At 37.5% G+C, this 20613-nt stretch overlaps 2 protein-coding genes across 2 annotated transcripts; one reads left to right on the forward strand and one right to left on the reverse strand.

Annotated features, from left to right (window-relative positions):
• Nucleotides 1–3449: 3449 nt before the first annotated feature.
• Nucleotides 3450–4558, reverse strand: LOC103656551 (olfactory receptor 11H12-like; the record flags this gene model as incomplete). Its single annotated transcript, XM_008683974.2, is given in 2 exon segments — nt 3450–4127; nt 4129–4558. Coding segments are annotated over 2 exon segments (974 nt in total), but the record flags the coding sequence as incomplete, so codon positions are not given.
• Nucleotides 4559–7230: 2672 nt separating this feature from the next.
• Nucleotides 7231–13782, forward strand: LOC103656552 (olfactory receptor 4Q3-like). Its single transcript, XM_040638691.1, has 2 exons — nt 7231–7314; nt 12913–13782. Exons 1-2 carry the CDS (start codon nt 7231–7233, stop codon nt 13780–13782), a joined length of 954 nt encoding a protein of 317 aa, XP_040494625.1.
• The last annotated feature ends 6831 nt before the right edge of the window (nt 13783–20613 follow it).

Genomic DNA, 20613 nt, shown 5'->3' on the forward strand with positions numbered 1-20613 from the left:
ATAGAAAGGTTCCCCACACTCTGATTCATATCATGCTTGACATGATTCAAACTTTTTTTGAATTGCTTTTGCCTGTTTTTGGAGTAGCAATTACATAAATTTGATTATGATGATATTAAAATATTTTTTCATCATTCCAATCATTCATTTTTCTGAAGTATGGACAAGTTATCCTTTCTTGCTTGCTTTTTAAATCTTTAAACTTAGGCTAAGCATAATACCTTCCTCACAAAATTGCTGTGATAATCAGAATAAAATCTTATATATAGTATTATGAAATTGATTTTGGTTAATACTAGTATTTTTTACTTGGAAAGCTCTTTATCACTTACAAAACACTTTGACACAGTCTCTCAATTCATCTTCACAAATTCTGTGACAAAGTTTGGGTAAACATTCTCATACTCATTTCATAGATGAGACTTAATGAAACCAAGTATGTCGTCCAAAGTCACATGAGTAAGCGAAGGAACCAGTTCTGTTGACTTTAATATTGGCAAGAATTCTGTGCCAATACCTTCTCTCTTGGAAACTATGGCTATGTTCTATGTAACTACCCTCAGAACTGCATGGCAATGCAGGCCAAAGGGCTGGACTTATCTAATAAATGAATACCGTAGAGGAGGTATGCATGTAGGAGGAATGCTTATAGGAATTTCTTTTCAATTAAGATAATAAGGGGTGCCTAGGTGGCTCAGTCATTTAAGCATCTGCCTTTGCCTCAGGTCATGATCCCAGGACCCTGGGATTGAGCCCCGCATTGGGCTCCCTGCTCCGTGGGGAGTTTGCTTCTCCCTCTGCCTGCTGTTCTTCCTGCTTGTGTGCTCTCTCTCTCTCTCTCTCTCTCTGTCAAATAAATAAATAAAAACAAAAAATTAAGACAATAACTACATACATCACATGAAGATTTATGTAATAAATATTTGAAACTCAAAATCTATCCAGGAATCCAGAATTGTTGTATATATTAGACTTAGATTCAGTTGTGTATAACAGAAACCCAAGTAACAGCAGCTTATACAAGGTAAAGATTTGGGGGTTTTTTTCCCTCCACATATACACTTCCAGAGATAGATAACCCATGGCAGTCCAGAGGTAAGCAGTTCCAAGATACCACCAGGAACTCAAGCTCTCCTGGCTCTTGATAAATCCTTCTTAGTATATCTTTTCATCCTCAAAGTCACCTTATCATCCTAAGATAACAGCTGGAGCTGCAGACAGCAGGATAGAGGCCAGTCTATGTTCCACTTACATTTTTGATTGAACAGAAGTGTGCCACACATTCACCCCTATATAAAGGAGGCTAATTTTGATTTTTCAAACTGGGTACATTGCCACCAGAATAGAAGGGTATTAAGGAGGGCACATATTGCATGGTGCACTGGGTATTATACGCAAATAATGAATCATGGAACATTGCATCAAAAACGGGATGTACTGTATGGTGACTAATATAACAAAATAAAAATTATATATAAAAAAGAATTGAGATTGTATTAAGCAGGAAGATAAGAAAAATGGATAGTAAATATGCAAGTAATACATTCTGCCATGCATGTATTGAGCATAAAATAAGAAAATAAATACAGTGATGGAAACCAAGAGCTAGGCCCTTTTCTCAATGATACCACTTTAGGAGGCTGATAGTCGAGCAAATATTTATATCCAAATAAACAGCAAGACAGAATGATTTAGTGGCTAGAAAATCCTTAAAAGACAAAAACAAAGAACAACAACAACAAAAAAAAAATGAAGCACTACAAAGCCTAGGATTTTAGTCAAAACTCATGAATGTGTATGGAAAAATTAAATACACATTTGTTTCCCAAACTTCAACAAAGCACCTCATGTGTTGCTCAGGAAAAATGAATGATTGTGATGATGGAAAAATATTTTAATTTCTTCATAATCAAATTTATTTAATTATTACTCTAAAAACAGGCCAAAAAATTCAAAAAGAGTTTCAGTCAAGTCAAGCATGATATGAATCAGCCTGTGTCCACTGCAAAAATCACAAGTGCAGTCTTATCTTTTGAACTGAGTAATCCATTTCTCTCAGGAAACTGTTCTAAGATAAAAACCCTGGAGGGAGAATTGATACATACATATAGTAGTTGTACATCCTGGATTTTCCGGGAGCAGTTTTAGGTTAGATGATGAGTCCTAACCTAGTTTGCAAACATCATCATGACAAATCTTTACAAGATTTAATTGAGATGTTAATTTTTGCAATAAAAGAATGGAAGTAACCGTACTGCATAACAAAAGGATTGGTGTGGCTGGAAGGAGGGTCTGAATCCCTGGATAATAATTCTAAGTGATCCTTATTGTGTAGTGGTGCATGCATTTTTCTCCTAATCCCCTTTCTGGAAATTCCCTTTCTTATATCCTGCAAAAGTCAAGCTACTTGGAAGGACAATCCTCCTTCTAGGAAAATATTGATCTCACCACATGAAACTTTACAATCCATACATACTAGTTGAATGGAAAATTAAAAGTTCCTAAAAACAATGTTTAAAAACTTGATGATAATATAGGAACAACTTTGATATATTAAATAAAGCATACGTATAAATGAAAATGTAAAGTGTATTGTATCACTGTAAAGTGATTGATTTCTGGATGCTTTTCGTCCTTAAAATTTTTCCTTACTGTTATTTTAATACTGTCGCAGCAACAAATAACAATGAACTGTCACTTATATTTTTGAACTGAAGTAATTTATTACAAAGTAGATCATTTCCCTCTGCATTTTTTAGAAGGAGATATTCTAAAGCCCAAAGGAGATTATCTAAAACCCAATTAATTGACCAATTAGGCCTTTGGTGAAACTTTACTTAGTAAAAATATTGACACTCAGAAAACTGTATTTCTGAATATTTTGATTGATGTTGTTAGAATTAGAATCTGCCCCTTAAGGAGCTTAGAAAGAGGTAATGTATAAGGAAAACCAACAACATATGTCTGAATATCATTAGGCTAGCACAGCATTATGGTCCTGTAGAAATTTTGGATAATTGCTTTAAGGGTTTATTTAGCAGTGGTGACCAGATCACCAAAATGATATAGTCAAATAAGAAAAGAACCATAAGCAGAAAAAAAAATTTCTTTCTTTTGTTTACCAACAACTAAACAAACACAATGACATAATTTAATTGATCCCAGAACCGTTAACCTAAATTATCAAATAGAACACAGAAATTTTTACAACAGGAGAACCATATGAACTATCCAGAAAACACCCAGATGTGTCCATTCCCTAGTTCATGTACACTCTGAGTGCCAAAGTAGAACCCAGTACTTCCATTTATCTATATAATCTGGCCACTCTGTAAGTATCCCCATGGATGTTTAATTTCATAAGCTGACATAGTTAATATCACTAGACTTATATTTGAAGGTTTGAATAACTATATAATCCTGATTGCTTTTTGTGAGACTATACTGACCTGATAACGGAGGGATCATCTAGTGTATCTCGGGTTATGTCGAGACGCCCCAGAACTTTCCTCAGGGCTGCTTTTATCTCCTTATTCCGAAGGCTATAAATGAGGGGGTTGAAGAGTGGAGTCACCATAGCATAGAACAAAGTTGCAACTTTCTGTATACCAGCAGAATGCCCGAGTCCTGGGCTCACATACATGACCATCAGAGAGCCATAGAATAGTGACACCACAGCCAAATGAGACCCGCAGGTTGAGAAGGCCTTATGTCTCCCAGTGGCTGAAGGCATACGCCACACAGCCAATAGGACAAGTGTATAGGACCCAAGGATAAAAAGGAAGTTACCGAAGATAACTAATGAGCTTAGAGTATAGCACAGCTGTTGGGTTGTTGGAGCAGAGGCACATGCCAATGCAAAGAGTGGCCCTGGGTCACACACAACGTGGTCAATAATGTTTGGGCCACAAAAGGGCATCTGAGAGATGAATACAATGGGGGTCAGGAACCACAGAAATCCACAAACCCAGCAGATAATGACCAGTTTGGTACAGAAATGCCCAGTCATGATACTAGGGTAGTGCAAGGGATGGCAGATAGCAAGATACCGATCAAAGGCCATGACGGCCAAGAGGAAACATTCAGATGTTCCCAAAGAGAAAAAGAAATAAAATTGGAGGAAACACTTTACAGGAGATGGTCTTTTTATCTGAGAGGAAATTGACCAACATCTTGGGAACTGTAGAAGAGACATACCAGATCTCTAGAAAGGAGAAATTCCCCAGGAATATGTACATGGGGCTGTGGAGTCGCCATTCACACCACAGAGCGCAAACAATGGCCCCATTCCCTGTTATGGTCAAAACATACGTTGTAGTGAAGAGTGAGAAGAGGAGGATCTGAATCTTCCACTCACAAGAAAAACCTAGGAGTATGAATTCTCTTAGAGAAGCAAAGCTGGAATATGGCTCAGAGACATTCATTGGGTCAGTAACCTGCAAGGTCAAGAGACATGTTATTAGCAGCTAGGGCTAGTTTTAAATGTGCTCCTTTTTCAGAATGAAGAGAAGACAATGAACATGGGGTCATTTTTCAAAAGAATCATCAGTTAGGAAGAGAATGTAGTCTAATTGTTCTTGGTTATGTACTCTGAGTTTTGGACATAGTAGGTAGCTGGCTGCACGGAAACAAACTTTGCCTGCTTCTGAATCTCTTCCTCATTATGGTACCATGATAGAACTAGGCAAAGTTAAACCCCCCCCCTTTTTTTTTGAGAGAGAGAGAGAGAGAAAGAGAAGGGGGGGAAGGGGCATAAGGAGAGGGAGAGAGAGAATCTTAAGCAGGCTCCATGCCCAGCATGGAGCCCAATGCAGAGCTAGATCTCACGACCCTGAGATCATGACCTGAGCTGAAATCAAGAGTTGGACACTTAACCAACTGAGCCACCCAGGCACCCAAGTTAACTTCATTTTGTAAAGCTTATTATTTTGGAGCAGGGATGATGTACAGTAGTTTCTGGATAGCATATAACACAAAGTTAACAATTAAGACATGTACTAGTTTCTTTTCCTAAACCCATCTTATAGGGCAATAGACTCAGTAAAGAAGGCTTTAATTTTACTATTTACATCTCAGTTAAATATATTGCTTAACATATCATTCAAATATGTAAAATAAATGGACATATTGTATAGCAAGTTAGCAGTAATTTTAAAGCCAATATGCCTCATTTCTGTTGCTCTTGCTGTTAGCTTAAGCATCATAAAAATGTTAGACCATAATGTTACTTACCAGCACTGACTTTTAATACTGCAGTGTTGCAGTGTCTTCTGTCGGAAGCAGGGGCTTTAAGTTTCACTTAATCTTTTACCTGTAACAATTTGCAAAATAACAGCTAGGTATGGAAGTTTACTTTCTGAAACCTTTTCCCCCCATAAAATTTGGCATTGACTTTTTATATGCTTAATTTAAAAATCTGCACCAAAAGACAGAAGTCAAATACTTTTTTTGTTGTTGCTATTGTTATAAGTAAACGTACTTCATCCTACGTTCTCATGGAAAAGATGTCAGGGATCTGAATTCCCTGAATTTAAAGACAGAAGTCAAATACTTTTTTTGTTGTTGCTATTGTTATAAGTAAACGTACTTCATCCTACGTTCTCATGGAAAAGATGTCAGGGATCTGAATTCCCTGAATTTTGTGTGTGTGTGTGTGTGTGTGTGTGTGTGTGTGTGTGGCAGTATGAAGGGATGTGAGTTCTGAAAGTTGTGAGAGCTTACATTTGGGGCACAAACACAAAATTTTCAAAAGCAGGTTTTTTTTTTCCACCCTGTTGTCCACTCCAGTCCTTAGAAAAGTCTTTTAGAATTATTTGGTGGAAGCTGTATTTGTGCTTCTTTTAGTAGTATGTATCCATTTTTTAAATGTTCCAAACCAGGAGCATAAATAAATCAACATTAAGAAATTCTGGAATGAAAGGGATTGACACAGAGGTATTAAGATCTTCTGCAGTAATCAAAAGGTAAAGATATCATTGTTTGGATATGTACCAAATCTCTGAAGGACCTGTTTGATGAACCATATACTTCTCTGTCCAGCTGGATAAGGAATTTTATTGCTTCACAAATATTAAGAATCCACTTTTTTTTAAATCATATGTTCTCCTGGGACTTGGCCTCAATAGCATTAGGAAAGTTCTTCTCCTCCAAGCCAATAGATCTTTAAAAAGTTAATGATTGCATGTTCTCTGAGGAATTAGTAAAGAATAATAACTTCTCTGAGGCACCATTATTTACAAAGTTTGCTTGTCTGGAATATGGATTCCAAAAAGATTCCAGAAGATACGATTTGAGAAACAATAAAGCACAATGTGTCACCAAAAGTTTTGGTATGAAGTTTAGGAATACTTCTTAAAAAATATTTTTTTTTAATTTAACTTAAGCAAGTAAAAAAAAAGGCAAAAATGGGCCCCGGGGGAAAAGTCAAGGGGTCAACCCCTAAAAAGATTCACAAGTGCCCTCCTTACTGCCCATCACCCATTTAGTCCATCCCCAGCTCACCTCCTTTCATCAACCCTCAATTTGTTCTCTCTCATTAAGAGTCTCCTACAGCTTTTTTCCCCTCTCTCCTTTTGTTCTTTTCCCCTTCCCATGTTAATTTGTTTTCTTTCTTAAATGCCACATATTAGTGAGATCATATGGCGTTTGTCCTTCTCTGACTGATTTATTTCACTTAGCATAATACACATAATATACATTTAACTCCGTCCATGTCACTGCATATGTCAAGATTTCACCCTTTTTGATGGCTGAGTAATATTCCAACACACACACACACACACACACACACACACACACACGCCCCACATCTCTATCCATTCATCAGTCGATGGACATTTGGGCTCTCTCTATAGTCTGGCTGTTGTTGATAATGCTCCTATAAACATCGAGGTGTGTGTATCCCTTCAATTCTGTATTTTTGTATTCTTTGGGTAAATACATAGTATTTAGTGAAATTGCTGGGTTGTAGGGTAGCTCTATTTTTAACTTTTTGAGGAACTCCCATACTGTTCTCCAGAGGGCCTGCACCCGTTTGCATTCCCACCAACAATGCAAGAGGGTTCCCCTTTCTCTGCATCATCGCCAACACTTCTAATATCTGTACATATGTTGGAGGATACAGGAATAAAGTACAACAAGCCTAAATGAGGAAAATGTTGAGGTCCAGAGCACTGTAGGATATTGACAATAAAAATTTGTAGAAATTAGAAGTGATTCTAGAAGGTCAGCATGGGAGAACTCTTTAGATATGAAAGAAAGGAGCAAGAAGTGCCAGTATTTAAGTTAATTGACTTAAATACTAACGAGGAACATGTAGCTTCCCAATTAATATGACACAAGTATTTGATTTCATTGATTAGTGTCTCATTTTTACCTTAATTTATGTAGGTATTTTAACCTAAATGAGAATGAATGTTCATACCACATAGTGTAAAATGATTGAGAACATCAAGAATCTGTGCGAACACGGGTCTGTGGTCCACAGACCACTTGAGGAATATCCAAAAATAAACTCCTTGCATTGAAAGACTAAAGGGGAAAAATAGTATTTAGACCTTTATTACCTCTTAGTTATTTTACTTCAGGACTCAGGAACTCCTAAAACATGGCCTTGATCTTATTACTTGCTTGCTCAAAAAACATCAATAGTTTTATTATTCAGAAATTTCCATGTTCTCTATAAATTGGTTTCAGATTACTGTTCTTGTTTAACTTTCCTTACTCCCTTTTATAGATATTGGACCACATTTCATTCTCTGGATAGCTTTCAGTCTCCCATATTCATTTCTTTGTGGTCTCTTTGTCTATTCAGAATCCTCATTACCTCCATCTACACCTGCAAAAAACCCATCTCTCTTCCAAGGTCTATTTCAAATGACGTTTTTCTGTAATGTGTATTTTTTCTTATTCTCCTAACCAAAGCAACTTTTCCATCTCTGAATTTTTATTTAACCATCTTTGTATCTTTCTTAAGACACTTGTCATAAACTGCTCTATGTTATACTTATTTGTGTGCTTACCTGTTCTCTCCTCCCAGATTGTAAAGTCTTTGAAAGCAGAGAACAGGTATGAATCAAATTCGAATTAATCCAAGTGATAAAAATGCATTGCATTTACTGGTCCTCATTAAATATTTGCTGAATAAATGACATTTTAAAAATTATATGAGCTTTATTATTTGTAAAAACATTACCTGGTACTCCAAAGTAATTAAAGACAACTACAAGGTACATGACTGCATTATGTTATATTTATAGACACTAAAGAAATTCAGAGGAAGGAAGAAATTTATAGAGGTTAAAACTCAGTGGCAGAGACATCTTAACAAGCTCATTGAAGAGAGGGCTTGAGATGTAATGCAGAATAGTGCTACTCAAAGTGTGGTCAGTGCACCAATGCAGTCCTCAAATTATTGTTACCAGCCCATGGCAAATATAGAAAATAAGGGTAAACATTTAAAACATTTCCAGGAAATGAGTTTTATGCATGTTGAATCTAATAATACAAAATGGGCTATATTTATGTTTTTATATTTCAATTTCTAGTTATTTTTATTTATAAAACTATCAACTGTAAAAAATTGGGGAAAAAATGCTGGACTTCAGTTAGTTTCAGAAGCACCGACTTAGAGGACAAGTAGAATTTATTTTATTTTTATTTTTTACATTGCCTGTCTTTTAAAAAAATATATTTTTATTTTGGCTATAATTGACACAGTGTTACATTGGTTTCAGGTGTCAACTTAGTGATTTGACCAGTTTATACATTATGCTATGCTTACCACGTGTATAGCTACAATGTTATTGACTATTGACTATTGAATATTGCTACAATATTATTGACTGTATTCCTCATGCTCTGCTTTTTATTCCCCTGACTTATTCATTCCATAACTGGACGCCTGTATCTCTCACTCCCCTTCACCTGTTTTGCCCAACCCCCTACTCCCTTCCCTTCTGGCAACCATTAGTTCTCTGTATATATAGGTTTGATTTGACTTTTTGCTTGTTTATTCATTTTATAAGATTCCATTTATGAGTGGAATCATGGTGTTTGTCTTTCTCGGTCTGATTTATTTCACTCAGCGTTATACCCTCTAGGTCCATCCATGTTGTCTCACATGGCATGAGCTCATCCTTTTTTTATGTGTGTGTGTGTGTGCGTGCGCGCGCGCGCATGTGTGTGTGTATACCCCACATTTTCCTTATCCATTCATGTACTGATGAACACTTGGGCTGCTTTCATGTCTTGGCTATTGTAAATAATGCTGCAATTAACATACGGTTGCATATATCTTTTCAACTTAGTGTTTTTGTTTTCCCTGGATAAATACCCAATAGTGGAATTATTAGGTCATGTGGTATTTCTATTTTTAATTTTTTGAGGAACCTCCATACTGTTTTCCACAGTGACTATACCAATTTATATTACAAGCAAGGGTTGCTTTTTTCCCATATCTTTGCCAACACTTGTTTCTTGTTTTTTTGAGTTTAGCCATCCTAACAGGTGTGAAGTGATACCTCATTGTGGTTTTGATTTGCATCTCCCTAATAACTGCTGTTGAACATCTTTTCATGTGTCTGTTGGTTGTCTGTATGTCTTCTTTGGAAAAATGTCTGTTCAGGTCTTCTGCTTATTTTTTTAATGGGGCTCATTTTTTTGATGTTGAGTTATATATGATCTTTGTATATTTTGGATATTAACACCTGGTCGGATATATCATTTGCAAATATCTTCTCCCATCCAATAGGTTGTCTTTATATTTTGCTGATGGTTTTCTTCACTGTGCAAAAGATTTTTATTTTGGTATAGTCCCAATAGCTTCTTTTTGCTTTTTTCCCCTTGACTTAGGAGACTAAGTGTGACCTGGCCAATGTCAGAGAAATTAGTGCCTATATTCTCTTCTAGGAGTTTTATGGTTTCAGTTTCACATTTAAGTCTTCAATCCATTTTGAGGTGTTTTTTTTTTTCGTGTACGGTGTGAGTAAGTATTCCAGTTTCATTCCTTTGCATGTAGCTGTCCAGTTTTTCCAGAACCATTTATTGAGGAGACTGTCTTTTCTTTTTCCTTATTGTATATTCTTCCGTCTTTTGTCATAGATGAATTGACCATTTAAATGTGCTTACTTCTGGCCTCTCTACTCTGTTCCATTTGGTCTATGTATCTATTTTTGTGCCCGTACCATGTTGTTTTGATTAGCCACTTTCTAGTATATTTTAAAATCTGAAATTGTGATACCTCTGGCTTTATTCTTTCTCAAGATTGCTTTGGCTATTTGGGGTCTTCTGTGATTCCATACAAATTTTCATATTACTCTACTTTTGTGAGAAATGCTTTTGGTATTTTTATAGGGATTTGCATTGAATCTGTAGATTGTTTTGTGTAGTATGGCTATTTTGATAATGTTAATTCTTCCAATCCATAAGCATGGAATATCTTTCCATTTGTGTTGTCTTGAATTTCTTTAATCAGTGTTTTATAGTTTTCAGAGTACAGGTCTTTCACCTCTTTGGGTTAAGTTTATTCTGAGGTATTTCATTCTTTTTCATACAATTATAAATGGTGTGATTTTTAAAAAATTTCTCTTTCTGTGACTTCACTGTTAGTGTATATATAGAAAGGCTATCAATTTCTGAGTATTAATTCTGTATTCTCCTACTTTGTTGAATTTGTTTATTTGTAGTAGGTTTTTTTGGTGGAGTCTTTAGGATTTTCTATCTATAGTATCATGCCATCTGCAAATAGTGACAGTTTAACTTCTTTATTAATATGGATGCCCTCTCTCTCTCTCTTCCCTCCCTCCCTCCTTTCCTCTCTCTCTTTCTTCCTCTTTCTTTCTTTCTCTCTTTCTTTTTTTCTTTCTTTCTTTCTTTCTTTCTTTCTTTCTTTCTTTCTTTCTTTCTTTCTTCCTTCTCTCTCTCCTCCCTCCTTCCCTCCCTTTCTTCTCTCTCTCTCTCTTTCTTTCATCTGATTGTTGTGGCTAGGCCTTACAGTACTTTGTTGAATAAAAAGGGTGAGAGTGGATGTCCTTGTCTTGTTCCTGACCTTAGAGGGAAAGCTCTCAGTTTTTCACCATTGAGCATGATGTTAGCTGTGGATTTTCCATGTATGGTCTTTATTATGTTGAGGTATGTTATTTCTATTTTGTTGATAGTTTTTATCATGAATGGATGTTGAATCTTGTCAAATGCTCGATCTGCATCTATTGAGATGATCATATGATTTTTAACCTTTGTTTTGTTAATGTGGTGTATGATGATGGATTTGTGAATATTGAACCATCTTGCATCCTGGGAATAAATCTCACCTGATTATAGTGAAGATGTTTTTGATCAATTGTTGTATGTGGTTTGTTAATAGCTTGTTGATGATTTTTGCATCTTTGTTCATCAGAGATATTGGCCCATAGTTTTCTGGTTTTTTTTGTAATGTCTTTGTCTAGTTTTGGTATTAGGCTAATGGTGACCTTGTAGAATGTATTTGAAAGGTTGACTTCTTCTTCTACTTTTTTGGAATAGTTTGAGGAGAATAGGTATTAATTTTTCTTTAAATGTCTGGTAGAATTCACTTGTGAATGTATCTGGTCCTGGATTATCCTGAGTATGGCCATAATGCCTACAAGGAAGAAAATCCAAAACTCATCCATCAAGAATTTTTTTAGAAAATTGACCCATCATTCATCTTCTGAATTAGAATCTCCAGGTACAAGGTTCAGGGCAACTATAATTTGTAAAATGGTCCTATTGATTTTTTAAAAGACTTTATTTATTTATTTATTTGACAGAGAGAGAGACAGCCAGTGAGAGAGGGAACACAAGCAGGGGGAGTGGGAGTGGAAAAAGCAGGCTCCCAGTGGAGCAGGGAGCCCAATGCAGGGCTTGATCCCAGGACCCTGAGATCATGACCTGAGCTGAAGCCAGATGCTTAGTGACTGAGCCACCCAGCAGCTCCCTATTGATTTTGATATATACTCCTAGTTGAGGATCAATGATGTATAGCAATACTTGAAGTGGAGAGCTTAATTAGGAATTTGAAGAAGACAAAGAACACAATATCTGTTAAAGGCTAACCTATACATTAAAACAAGAAATGTATATGATCTTGGATATAATATATTCAGTAAACTGTAGGTATTATGCAATAAACTAGGGAAGGTAGAAATCTGATATCAAGTTCTAGTTCCTTCTCATGAAATAAGTGCCTATGATAATAATGTAATAATCTGTTTTGTTCTGTGATGCATTTGTTCATAAAGTGTTTTTACAATGTCTTGACTATACTAGCATTTTCTGTATGTCCTATGTTCTTTTACATAAGAACTTGATCTTGGCTAATTAAACATCTTAGATCATTGAAAAGAACACTGGAATGCCATCTCCATATGAAAATTCACAATCCTTGGTATAGCCAAAGAAGCTTAGAAAATTTCCATTGTATCAGAGCTTAAGTAGGGCTGTACATCTGACAGCAAATGGTTTCCTGTCTTTTTTGCTTTGTTTTACTTTTCCAAATGATTCTAGTGAATGAGGTGGTTTCTTCTATTATTTATCAGAATGTAGAATTAGATGTACCTGGGGACCTGACTCTATAGGCAGGTGAAGAGGAGGTCACATATGTGGTGGGACCATGACATCAAAAGTACAACCTTTCTCTCCTTCTCTCTCTCGGAAATAAATAAATCATGAAAAAAAGGAAAAAAAAAAGAAATAGGGCCTCCTGGGTGGCTCAGTCAGTTAAGTGTCTGCCTTCAGTACAGGTCATGATACCAGGGTCCTGGAATCCAGTCCTGCATCAGGCTCTCTCCTCAGCAGGGAGTCTGCTTCTCCCTCTCCCTCTCTTCTCTCTCTCTCTCAAATAAATAAATAATCTCAAAAAAATAAACAAAAAAAGAAATATTGCCACACTTTGAGGGACTGAAGTCAGTTAAAAATGTTTTATTTAAATTCAATGTAGTTTATTTAAATCCAATAGCCAACTATACGTTATTAAATTCAAAGCCAACTATAAATAAAAAAAAAATTGGTGGCCATCTGTCTTTCATTGACCTATGCCTGAGCTGTGTTACCGTGCCCAAGATGTTGGGAGATTTTCTACAGCAAGGCAAGATCATCTCTTTTTCCGGGTGCTTGGCCCAGATCTACTTCTTGCACTTTCTGGGAGCCAGTGAGATGTTTCTGCTGACAGTCATGGCCTTTGATAGGTATGTTGCCATCTGTAGTCCTTTGCAGTACCTGACAGTCATGAACCGCCAGCTGTGCTTTCAGTTGGCTTTGGCCTGTTGGTGTGGGGGCTTCATCCACTCTCTCACACAGGTCACACTGGTGATCCAGCTGCCCTTCTGTGGCCCCAATGAACTGGACAACTTCTACTGTGATGTCCCACAGGTCATCAAGCTAGCGTGCATGGACACCTATGTAGTAGAGGTGCTGATGGTCTCAAACAGTGGTCTGCTATCTCTCGTCTGTTTCGTGGTCTTGCTACTCTCTTATGCCATCATCCTGATCACCCTGAGAACGCGCTTCCACCAGGGCCAGAGCAAGGCACTCTCCACCTGTGCCTCCCACCTAACTGTGGTCAGCCTGATCTTTGTGCCATGTGTATTCATCTGTCTGACGCCTTTCTGCAGCTTCTCCGTGGATAAGGTGCTCTCCACCTTTTACACAGTGGTCACACCCATGTTGAATCCTCTCATCTACACACTCAGAAATGCTGAAATGAAGACAGCCATGAAGAAGCTGAGAAAAAAGCATGTGGCATCCTTCTGCCATATTAAAGGATGAACAGGAAGAGGTGAATTAGAAAGCATAACTTTCTTGGGACAATCTTAACTCATCCTGTACATGGGTATATGCATGAAACCAATTTGATGACTTTGGCATAAAAGCCGGCATCAAAATTAGGAAGCATTGCTGTTGATTGCTATCGCGGTATAGTGGCTTTGCTGGGTGTTCAGTATTAAGCAGGGAAGTCAGGAGTGTTTATTGGCCCAGAAATTGAGTAGTAGGTTCAAGAGGACACCTTGAAAGATCAACTCTTCTATCCTTTGTCTATAACTAGTCTTCATTTATTTACTTCATTTCACTTTTAAATTCTCTTCAAATGAAAGAAGGTAACCTGTCTCTTTTTTTTGTCCTGCTGTCTGGGTGTAACAAGTCCTACATCAGGAGGCTTCTTCTAATGTCCATCAGGGTCCCTTCTGAAGCAATGTGAATCCCTTTTGTCCCATCTCTAAGAAAGCCTGAAAACAAAACTAACCACCCTACATATTAATGTTCACCTAGGGACTGTGTTATACATTGTGCCAAATTTTAGAAATGCACTTGAATTCAATTCATGTAAGCAGTGCTCTTAGTGAAGTTTACATGTGAAGACAAGAAAGCCTGGGATAGAAGCTCCCAGTGTCCTGCCCTGGAGGCTTCTCTAGAAGAGGAATCCCAGGGGCGCCTGGGTGGCACAGCCGTTGGGCGTCTGCCTTCAGCTCAGGGCGTGATCCCGGTGTTGTGGGATTGAGCCCCACATCAGGCTCTTCTGCTATGATCCTGCTTCTTTCTCTCCCACTCCCCCTGCTTGTGTTCTCTCTCTCACTGGCTGTCTCTATCTCTGTCGAATAAATAAATAAAAACTTTAAGAAAAAAAAAAGAAGAGGCATCCCATTCCCCTTGGGTTTCTCTAAGTGGAGTTATAGGGGGGATATAAGCTGGTTCTTCTACTGGTCATAATATTTAAGAGCTCTGACCTGTAACAGAAAAAAGAAAAAAGAAAGATGTGTGGTTTAAAGTAGTTATTATTTCCAAGTCTCAAAGATACTTGAAAAAAAAAAGAAGAGGCATCCCATTCCCCTTGGGTTTCTCTAAGTGGAGTTATAGGGGGGATATAAGCTGGTTCTTCTACTGGTCATAATATTTAAGAGCTCTGACCTGTAACAGAAAAAAGAAAAAAGAAAGATGTGTGGTTTAAAGTAGTTATTATTTCCAAGTCTCAAAGATACTTTGAGAAGTGGGTAATCTTATTCAACTTCACTTTTACAAATGAACTCAGATTTCTTTTCTTTTTTTTTAAGATTTATTTATTTTAGAGAGCTGAGAGAGAGGGCAAGCGGGGGGAGGGGCAGAGGGAAAACAAGAGAGAGAATCTCAAGAAGACTCCCTTCCTAAGGTGGAGCCAATGCAGGGTTCAACCTCAGGACCCTGAGATCATGACCCGAGCCCAAATCCAGAGTCTGATGGTCAACCAACTGAGTCACCCATGTGCCATAAACTCAGATTTCTTAAATGACTTTCACAAGTTCACTCAGAAAAAATATGATCAAGCAAGAAAGCTAGGAATTTTAGATAAGTTTAAGCTAATATTTTTCTTCTCAGAAAGTCTTTACCCCAATTAGATGGATTAATTGCATATTTTCTACTTTATCTACTGAGGATCTCCAGAACTAGGAGATCACTAAAAACATGCCCAGAAAGATTTATATTTAAGGTTATCTATTTCTGACATAAAGATCTTTGCAACTTTTTGTGTCTATGGAAAGATATTAATTCTGTTCACTAAATAAAAACACAACAATGGGCTTTTAGCAATATTTTTATATTTGCTCGCTTATTTCCAAATCAGTTGCAGTGGAGAGGCTTTTTAAATTACTTAGCTGAAAAACATAACTCAGGAAAAAATATCTGGAACTCCACCAAATATTAAGATTTTTCTAGGTAAATTGCAATACCTGTGGTCATGTAAGAGCTTGGATGCTTTCTTACTAAGATGAGTGAGAGTGGAGTAGCACCCCTGTGAGGATCACACTTTCCTTACCATCCCTGGAATGGATCACATTCGGCTCTTTCACTGCCCAACATTTCCACAGAGGTCCTTTGCCTACAGTGAATATCCAGAAGAGCAGACAGGAGGACACTGTCCACCAGAGAGTAGTGTGTGAATTGACAAGATTTAAGTAGTACTGTGCAGTCATCCAGGCACATTGCAAGGACCTGAACCTCCAGCTTTCTTTATGTATCTGTAGGCTGCAACATCCTTTTTTCCAATGTTCCTCCTTCACAGCAAAATTTAGAATCTTGGCATATCATTTGAATTGTCCTGTTGATATCTGGATTGGTAGCATTATATTCAGAAAAGGAAGAGTTGTGTATATTCCCATTGGCATTTTCAGTCCTCCAATACTTGCTTAATCAATTATCTATATTAAAATTCTCTTTATTAATAAGCTGTTAACATTTTTCAGTCTGTACATGACTGCTGTCATCTCCAGAGTTCCCTTCTCAAATGTCTTGAGCCCACTTCTGGGGCCCGCCCGAGTCTCTCCTTTGGTTCTATCCTCCTGAGGGCAGCCCCTACGCTAGTATGGGAACTGTGTGTAAACTGAGGGGTCAGAGCCTGGAAGTCTGGGTGGCAGAGTCCATATTCGTACATGAGAGACCACCTGTATTGGGATTTAGAACCAAGAGAAGAGGTGGGCTGGAGACTGCGGGCCAAAGCTTGCTCTTTCTGCACTGCCATGTCTGGTGTAGAAATTGAAGGAGTCTGAGGATTTTATTTTATATTTTATTTTAATTTATTTTATTTAATTTATTAAGTTTTAATTTAAATTCTAGTTCTTTAGCATACAGTGCAATATTGTTTTCAGGAGTAGAATTCAGTGATTCTCACTTACATCCTACACCTAGTCAAGGAGCCTAAAATTTTAAATTTGAAACTGGTCTTGTAGTAATTATGAGAGCATGAGAACATTGTCCTCTGAGTATGAACATTTAAATTTATTCAAATTTTGTTATGTTGATTTATATCGATTTAGACATATGTTATACAGGCTCCATTTATATTCTTGCTCTGGGTCCCACAGATATTTAGGGTAGATCTGCCCCTTCTTTCCAGCTCATGTGGTCTTTTGGGGGGTACTGAATTAACTGAAAGGAGGCAAAGAGAAGTCTGGTTCATGAAATCATGGGAGGACAATTGACTTAATATTTCCAGAACACATGGAAAGTAAGATTGCACATTTATTACCTAGCTCCAAACTACACATTGTGAATGGGCCCATGTGGTAAGAAAATCCAACTACATCTTGCCAAATTTCTCCCTTTAGGAGCCCTAGAAATAAGCATTTATTATTGGAGAGATGTCAGCATGTCACCAAAACATTTGCTTTTAATTTATAGAAAATAATTCCTGGGAGATGTTCTTCTAATAAATAACTCCTAGTGATTTTTTGATCTTTTAATATTCATTCATCCATTAAGTCATTAATTCATTATTAATTTATTAACCGTTCATTAGTTTAACAATTGTTTGCTGAGTCCCTTTATGCGCCAGGAAATGTGGTAGACATCTTGCTTTTGGGTGTTTCACCAAGCATCAACGGATCACCTACATATCTAATTATAAAGTCTTCAAATAAACACCAGAGGAAGGTGAAGAATGTTCTAAGACAATATGTAAGCTCAGGTAATTGGGAACAGTAGAGCAGAGAGGAGAGAGTAGGGCAAAAATATGGACTGTGGAGTCAGACAGCTTCATCATGCCCAGCTCACTACTCACCATGGTACAAGCAACTTAACCTCTTGATGCTCCTTTGAGTATACAGTGAGGACAGTAATAGAATACACCTCATAGGTTTCTCAAGAAAACTATACAAAATACTACTTGTAAAGCTCTAATAAGCATTTTTACATAAGGTCGGAGCTCAGAAATTATTGACTGCTTGTATTACCATTATCATTAAGTGTTATGTTAAAAGGAAAATAAAAGCTGCTAGAAGGCTATACAATTGTTTGATCCTAGAGAAACACAGGACAGAAAGATGAATTAGAGCTTTTGACACCAGACCCCTGCCATATGACAATAAAATCCTTAGGAACTCCTCCATTCATATTGAAACCAGCACTGGATGTTATATGCAACTAATGAATTATTGAACATTACATTAAAAACTAATGATGTACTATATGTTGACTAATTGAATTTAAATAAAAATAAACAAACCAGCCTTGATCCAAGAACTTCATGTTAGGTGATATATGTATCCTCAAAACACATTTTAAGTGTTTTAAAAAAAATATTCTGGTTAACATCATAATTCAGAGCCATCATTTTAATTTAAATATTTAAAAAAAATTAGGACAGTCTAAAATTTAAAGAAACATTGCAAAGATAGTACAGAGTTTCTGTATACTTTACACTATTTGCCCTATTGTTAACATCTTACATTATACGGTATAGTTCTCAGAACTACTGAGCCAATGCTGATACATTATGATTAGTTAAACTCCACATTTTATTTAGGTTTATTTTATTAAATTACATTTCAGCTATTTTTCCTTAATGAATAGGCTTATCGAAGTTACCTATTTTTTATTTATTGACTTGCTAGTTATTGATTTATTGTCCTTATGCTCTTTATTTTTCCAAGAAGTTTTTGTAATTATCCCATAAACAAACAAGGCAACTGGTGAGATTGTTTTACTTAGAGAAAATAGTGAAATCCGTAATGGAAACACTCACAGTACAGTCTGCTTCCTCTCAAGTGAATATCTCTTTCCTGTCCCTATCAGTCTCTTCCACTTCTTTCTTCAGGTATATGGTTTCTCATCTGCAAGTTCCATCTTGTCCCAGTCTGATACACACATTATCATGGGAACTTGTAGGGATAAGGGTGTGGGGGGAGATAAGGAAATCTAGGGTAATACCTAGATGTCCCCACATTATTCACTGTGCTACAGTATCACTCTAAACCTTGGGTCCAGTTCTAAAGACTAAGCTTGTTCTCAGACCAAGTCTTGCTCCCAGTGCCCACTTATGGTGCCAGTCCTATCCCATTGTATGACCCTTTGAACTCGTTGCGGTTTCCTCATATCTCTAGATCTCTGAAGACGTTGTTTCCTTTGCTAGAGTTATTGACCCACTTCTTACCTTTATTTTATTTATTTTTTAAAGATTTTATTTATTTATTTGACAGAGAGACAGCCAGTGAGAGAGGGAACACAAGCAGGGGGAGTGGGAGAGGAAGAAGCAGGCTCCCAGTGGAGGAGCCCAATGCGAGGCTCGATCCCAGAACGCAGGGATCACGCCCTGAGCCAAAGGCAGATGCTTAACGACTGCGCTACCCAGGCTCCCCGACCCACTTCTTACCTTTAGTACTCAGATTGAGAGTCTTATCTTCTTGGATGTTGTCTCTGATCTTTTCCTTGTATGGTTTTATTAATTGGTCCTCATATGAATTCTCATAGCACAGTTTATCTTTAATCAGCATAACATTCACTATATCTATTGCAATTTTCTTCTCACTAATACGGCTGTCCCATTATTTGGTGGTCTTTATATCTGGAGGATCTGGCACAGTGCTCAGTGAAGAAAAATGCTTGCTAAATCTCTCTTTTTTTATTTCCAAATTGAAATGTAATTGACATAAAACAATGTAAGTTTAAGTTGTAAAACATGTTAATTTGGTATTTATTTATTGCAACATGATACCTCCATAACTTTGGCTAACACTTCTATCATATCATGAAATTATCATTTCTTTTTAATGGTGAAAACATTTAAGATATACTCTCTTAGCAGTTTTGAACTATTGACTATAATCACCATTCTATGCATTAGATCCTTAAAACCTATTCATCTTCTAGTTGCAAGTTGGAACCCCTTCACAACATCTCCCAATTCCCCCACCCCCTTCCTCAGTAACCACCATTCTACTGTCTGTTTCTACAAGTTTGGCTTTTTTAGATTCCACATATAAATGAAATCACCTATTTGTCTTTCTCTGATGAGATGTGTTTTTGAAGAAAGGAAAAAAGGAAATGAAGAAAAAGAGGACCTTAGGGAAGAGGAAAGGGAGGGAGGAAGGAATGAAAGAACAGAAAGATGAGGAAGACAGAGAAAGAGAGAAACAGAAGGAAAAAAATGGCAGAGTAGGGGACTCTATTTAAACCAGTCCACTGAATTGAGCTGGGTATCTACCAGACCCTTCTGAACACCCACGAAATCAGCCTGAGATGTAAGAAGATATATCTGGATCTCTACAAGCAGAATATCTCCAGCAATTGGTCTCGAGGTATGAAGTGGGGAGCCGTGATTCTGAAGGCAGATACTGGAAGATAAACGGAAGGGGGAAGGGGCCTCCATGAACTTCCACCAGGAAGGCAAAAGCCTCCCACTCTGGGGACTGGGTACAGATTCACTTGTAGTGGTAGGGAAAGAACTTTAGGGCAGTGCCCCAGACTGCAACCTGGATCTACACAGGCACGCCTGTGAACCAGGGATGGCTGGTGGTTTTAGAAGCACAAACGGCAGAGACGTGCCCAGCCCTGGCAGCGAGGGCTGGGAGAGCTGCTGTGGGGCACACAACCCAGGACACTGCGGGTTTTTAGCAGCACAGACAGAAACAGAGACAGTGTGGCCTGGAGAGCTCAGTGAAGAACAGACTGCGATCTCTCTGTTCTGAGACAGAGGTTTGGATACGGTCACTTCTGTTCTGACTCATGGAAGAAATGCAGAAAGCTGACAAAGAAAGCCACCAGAGAACAAAAGTCTCCCCAAAACCAGTTTTCACTGAGCCCACCCTCTCCCCACAGGGGGCAGGGCAACTCTGCCCAAATAGGATTGCCTGA

This window comes from Ursus maritimus, unplaced genomic scaffold (assembly GCF_017311325.1).
Source record: "Ursus maritimus isolate PB19 unplaced genomic scaffold, ASM1731132v1 scaffold_229, whole genome shotgun sequence".
NCBI classification, from domain to species: domain Eukaryota; kingdom Metazoa; phylum Chordata; class Mammalia; order Carnivora; family Ursidae; genus Ursus; species Ursus maritimus.

Excerpts from the sequence above, each read along its gene's own strand:
- LOC103656552 (XM_040638691.1), top strand. The coding sequence starts at position 7,231 with ATGGGAGAACTCTTTAGATATGAAAGAAAGGAGCAAGAAGTGCCAGTA. Across the intron at positions 7,315-12,912 it reads TAAATACTAACGAGGAACAT|GGACTGAAGTCAGTTAAAAA; the intron begins GTAGCTTCCCAA and ends CCACACTTTGAG.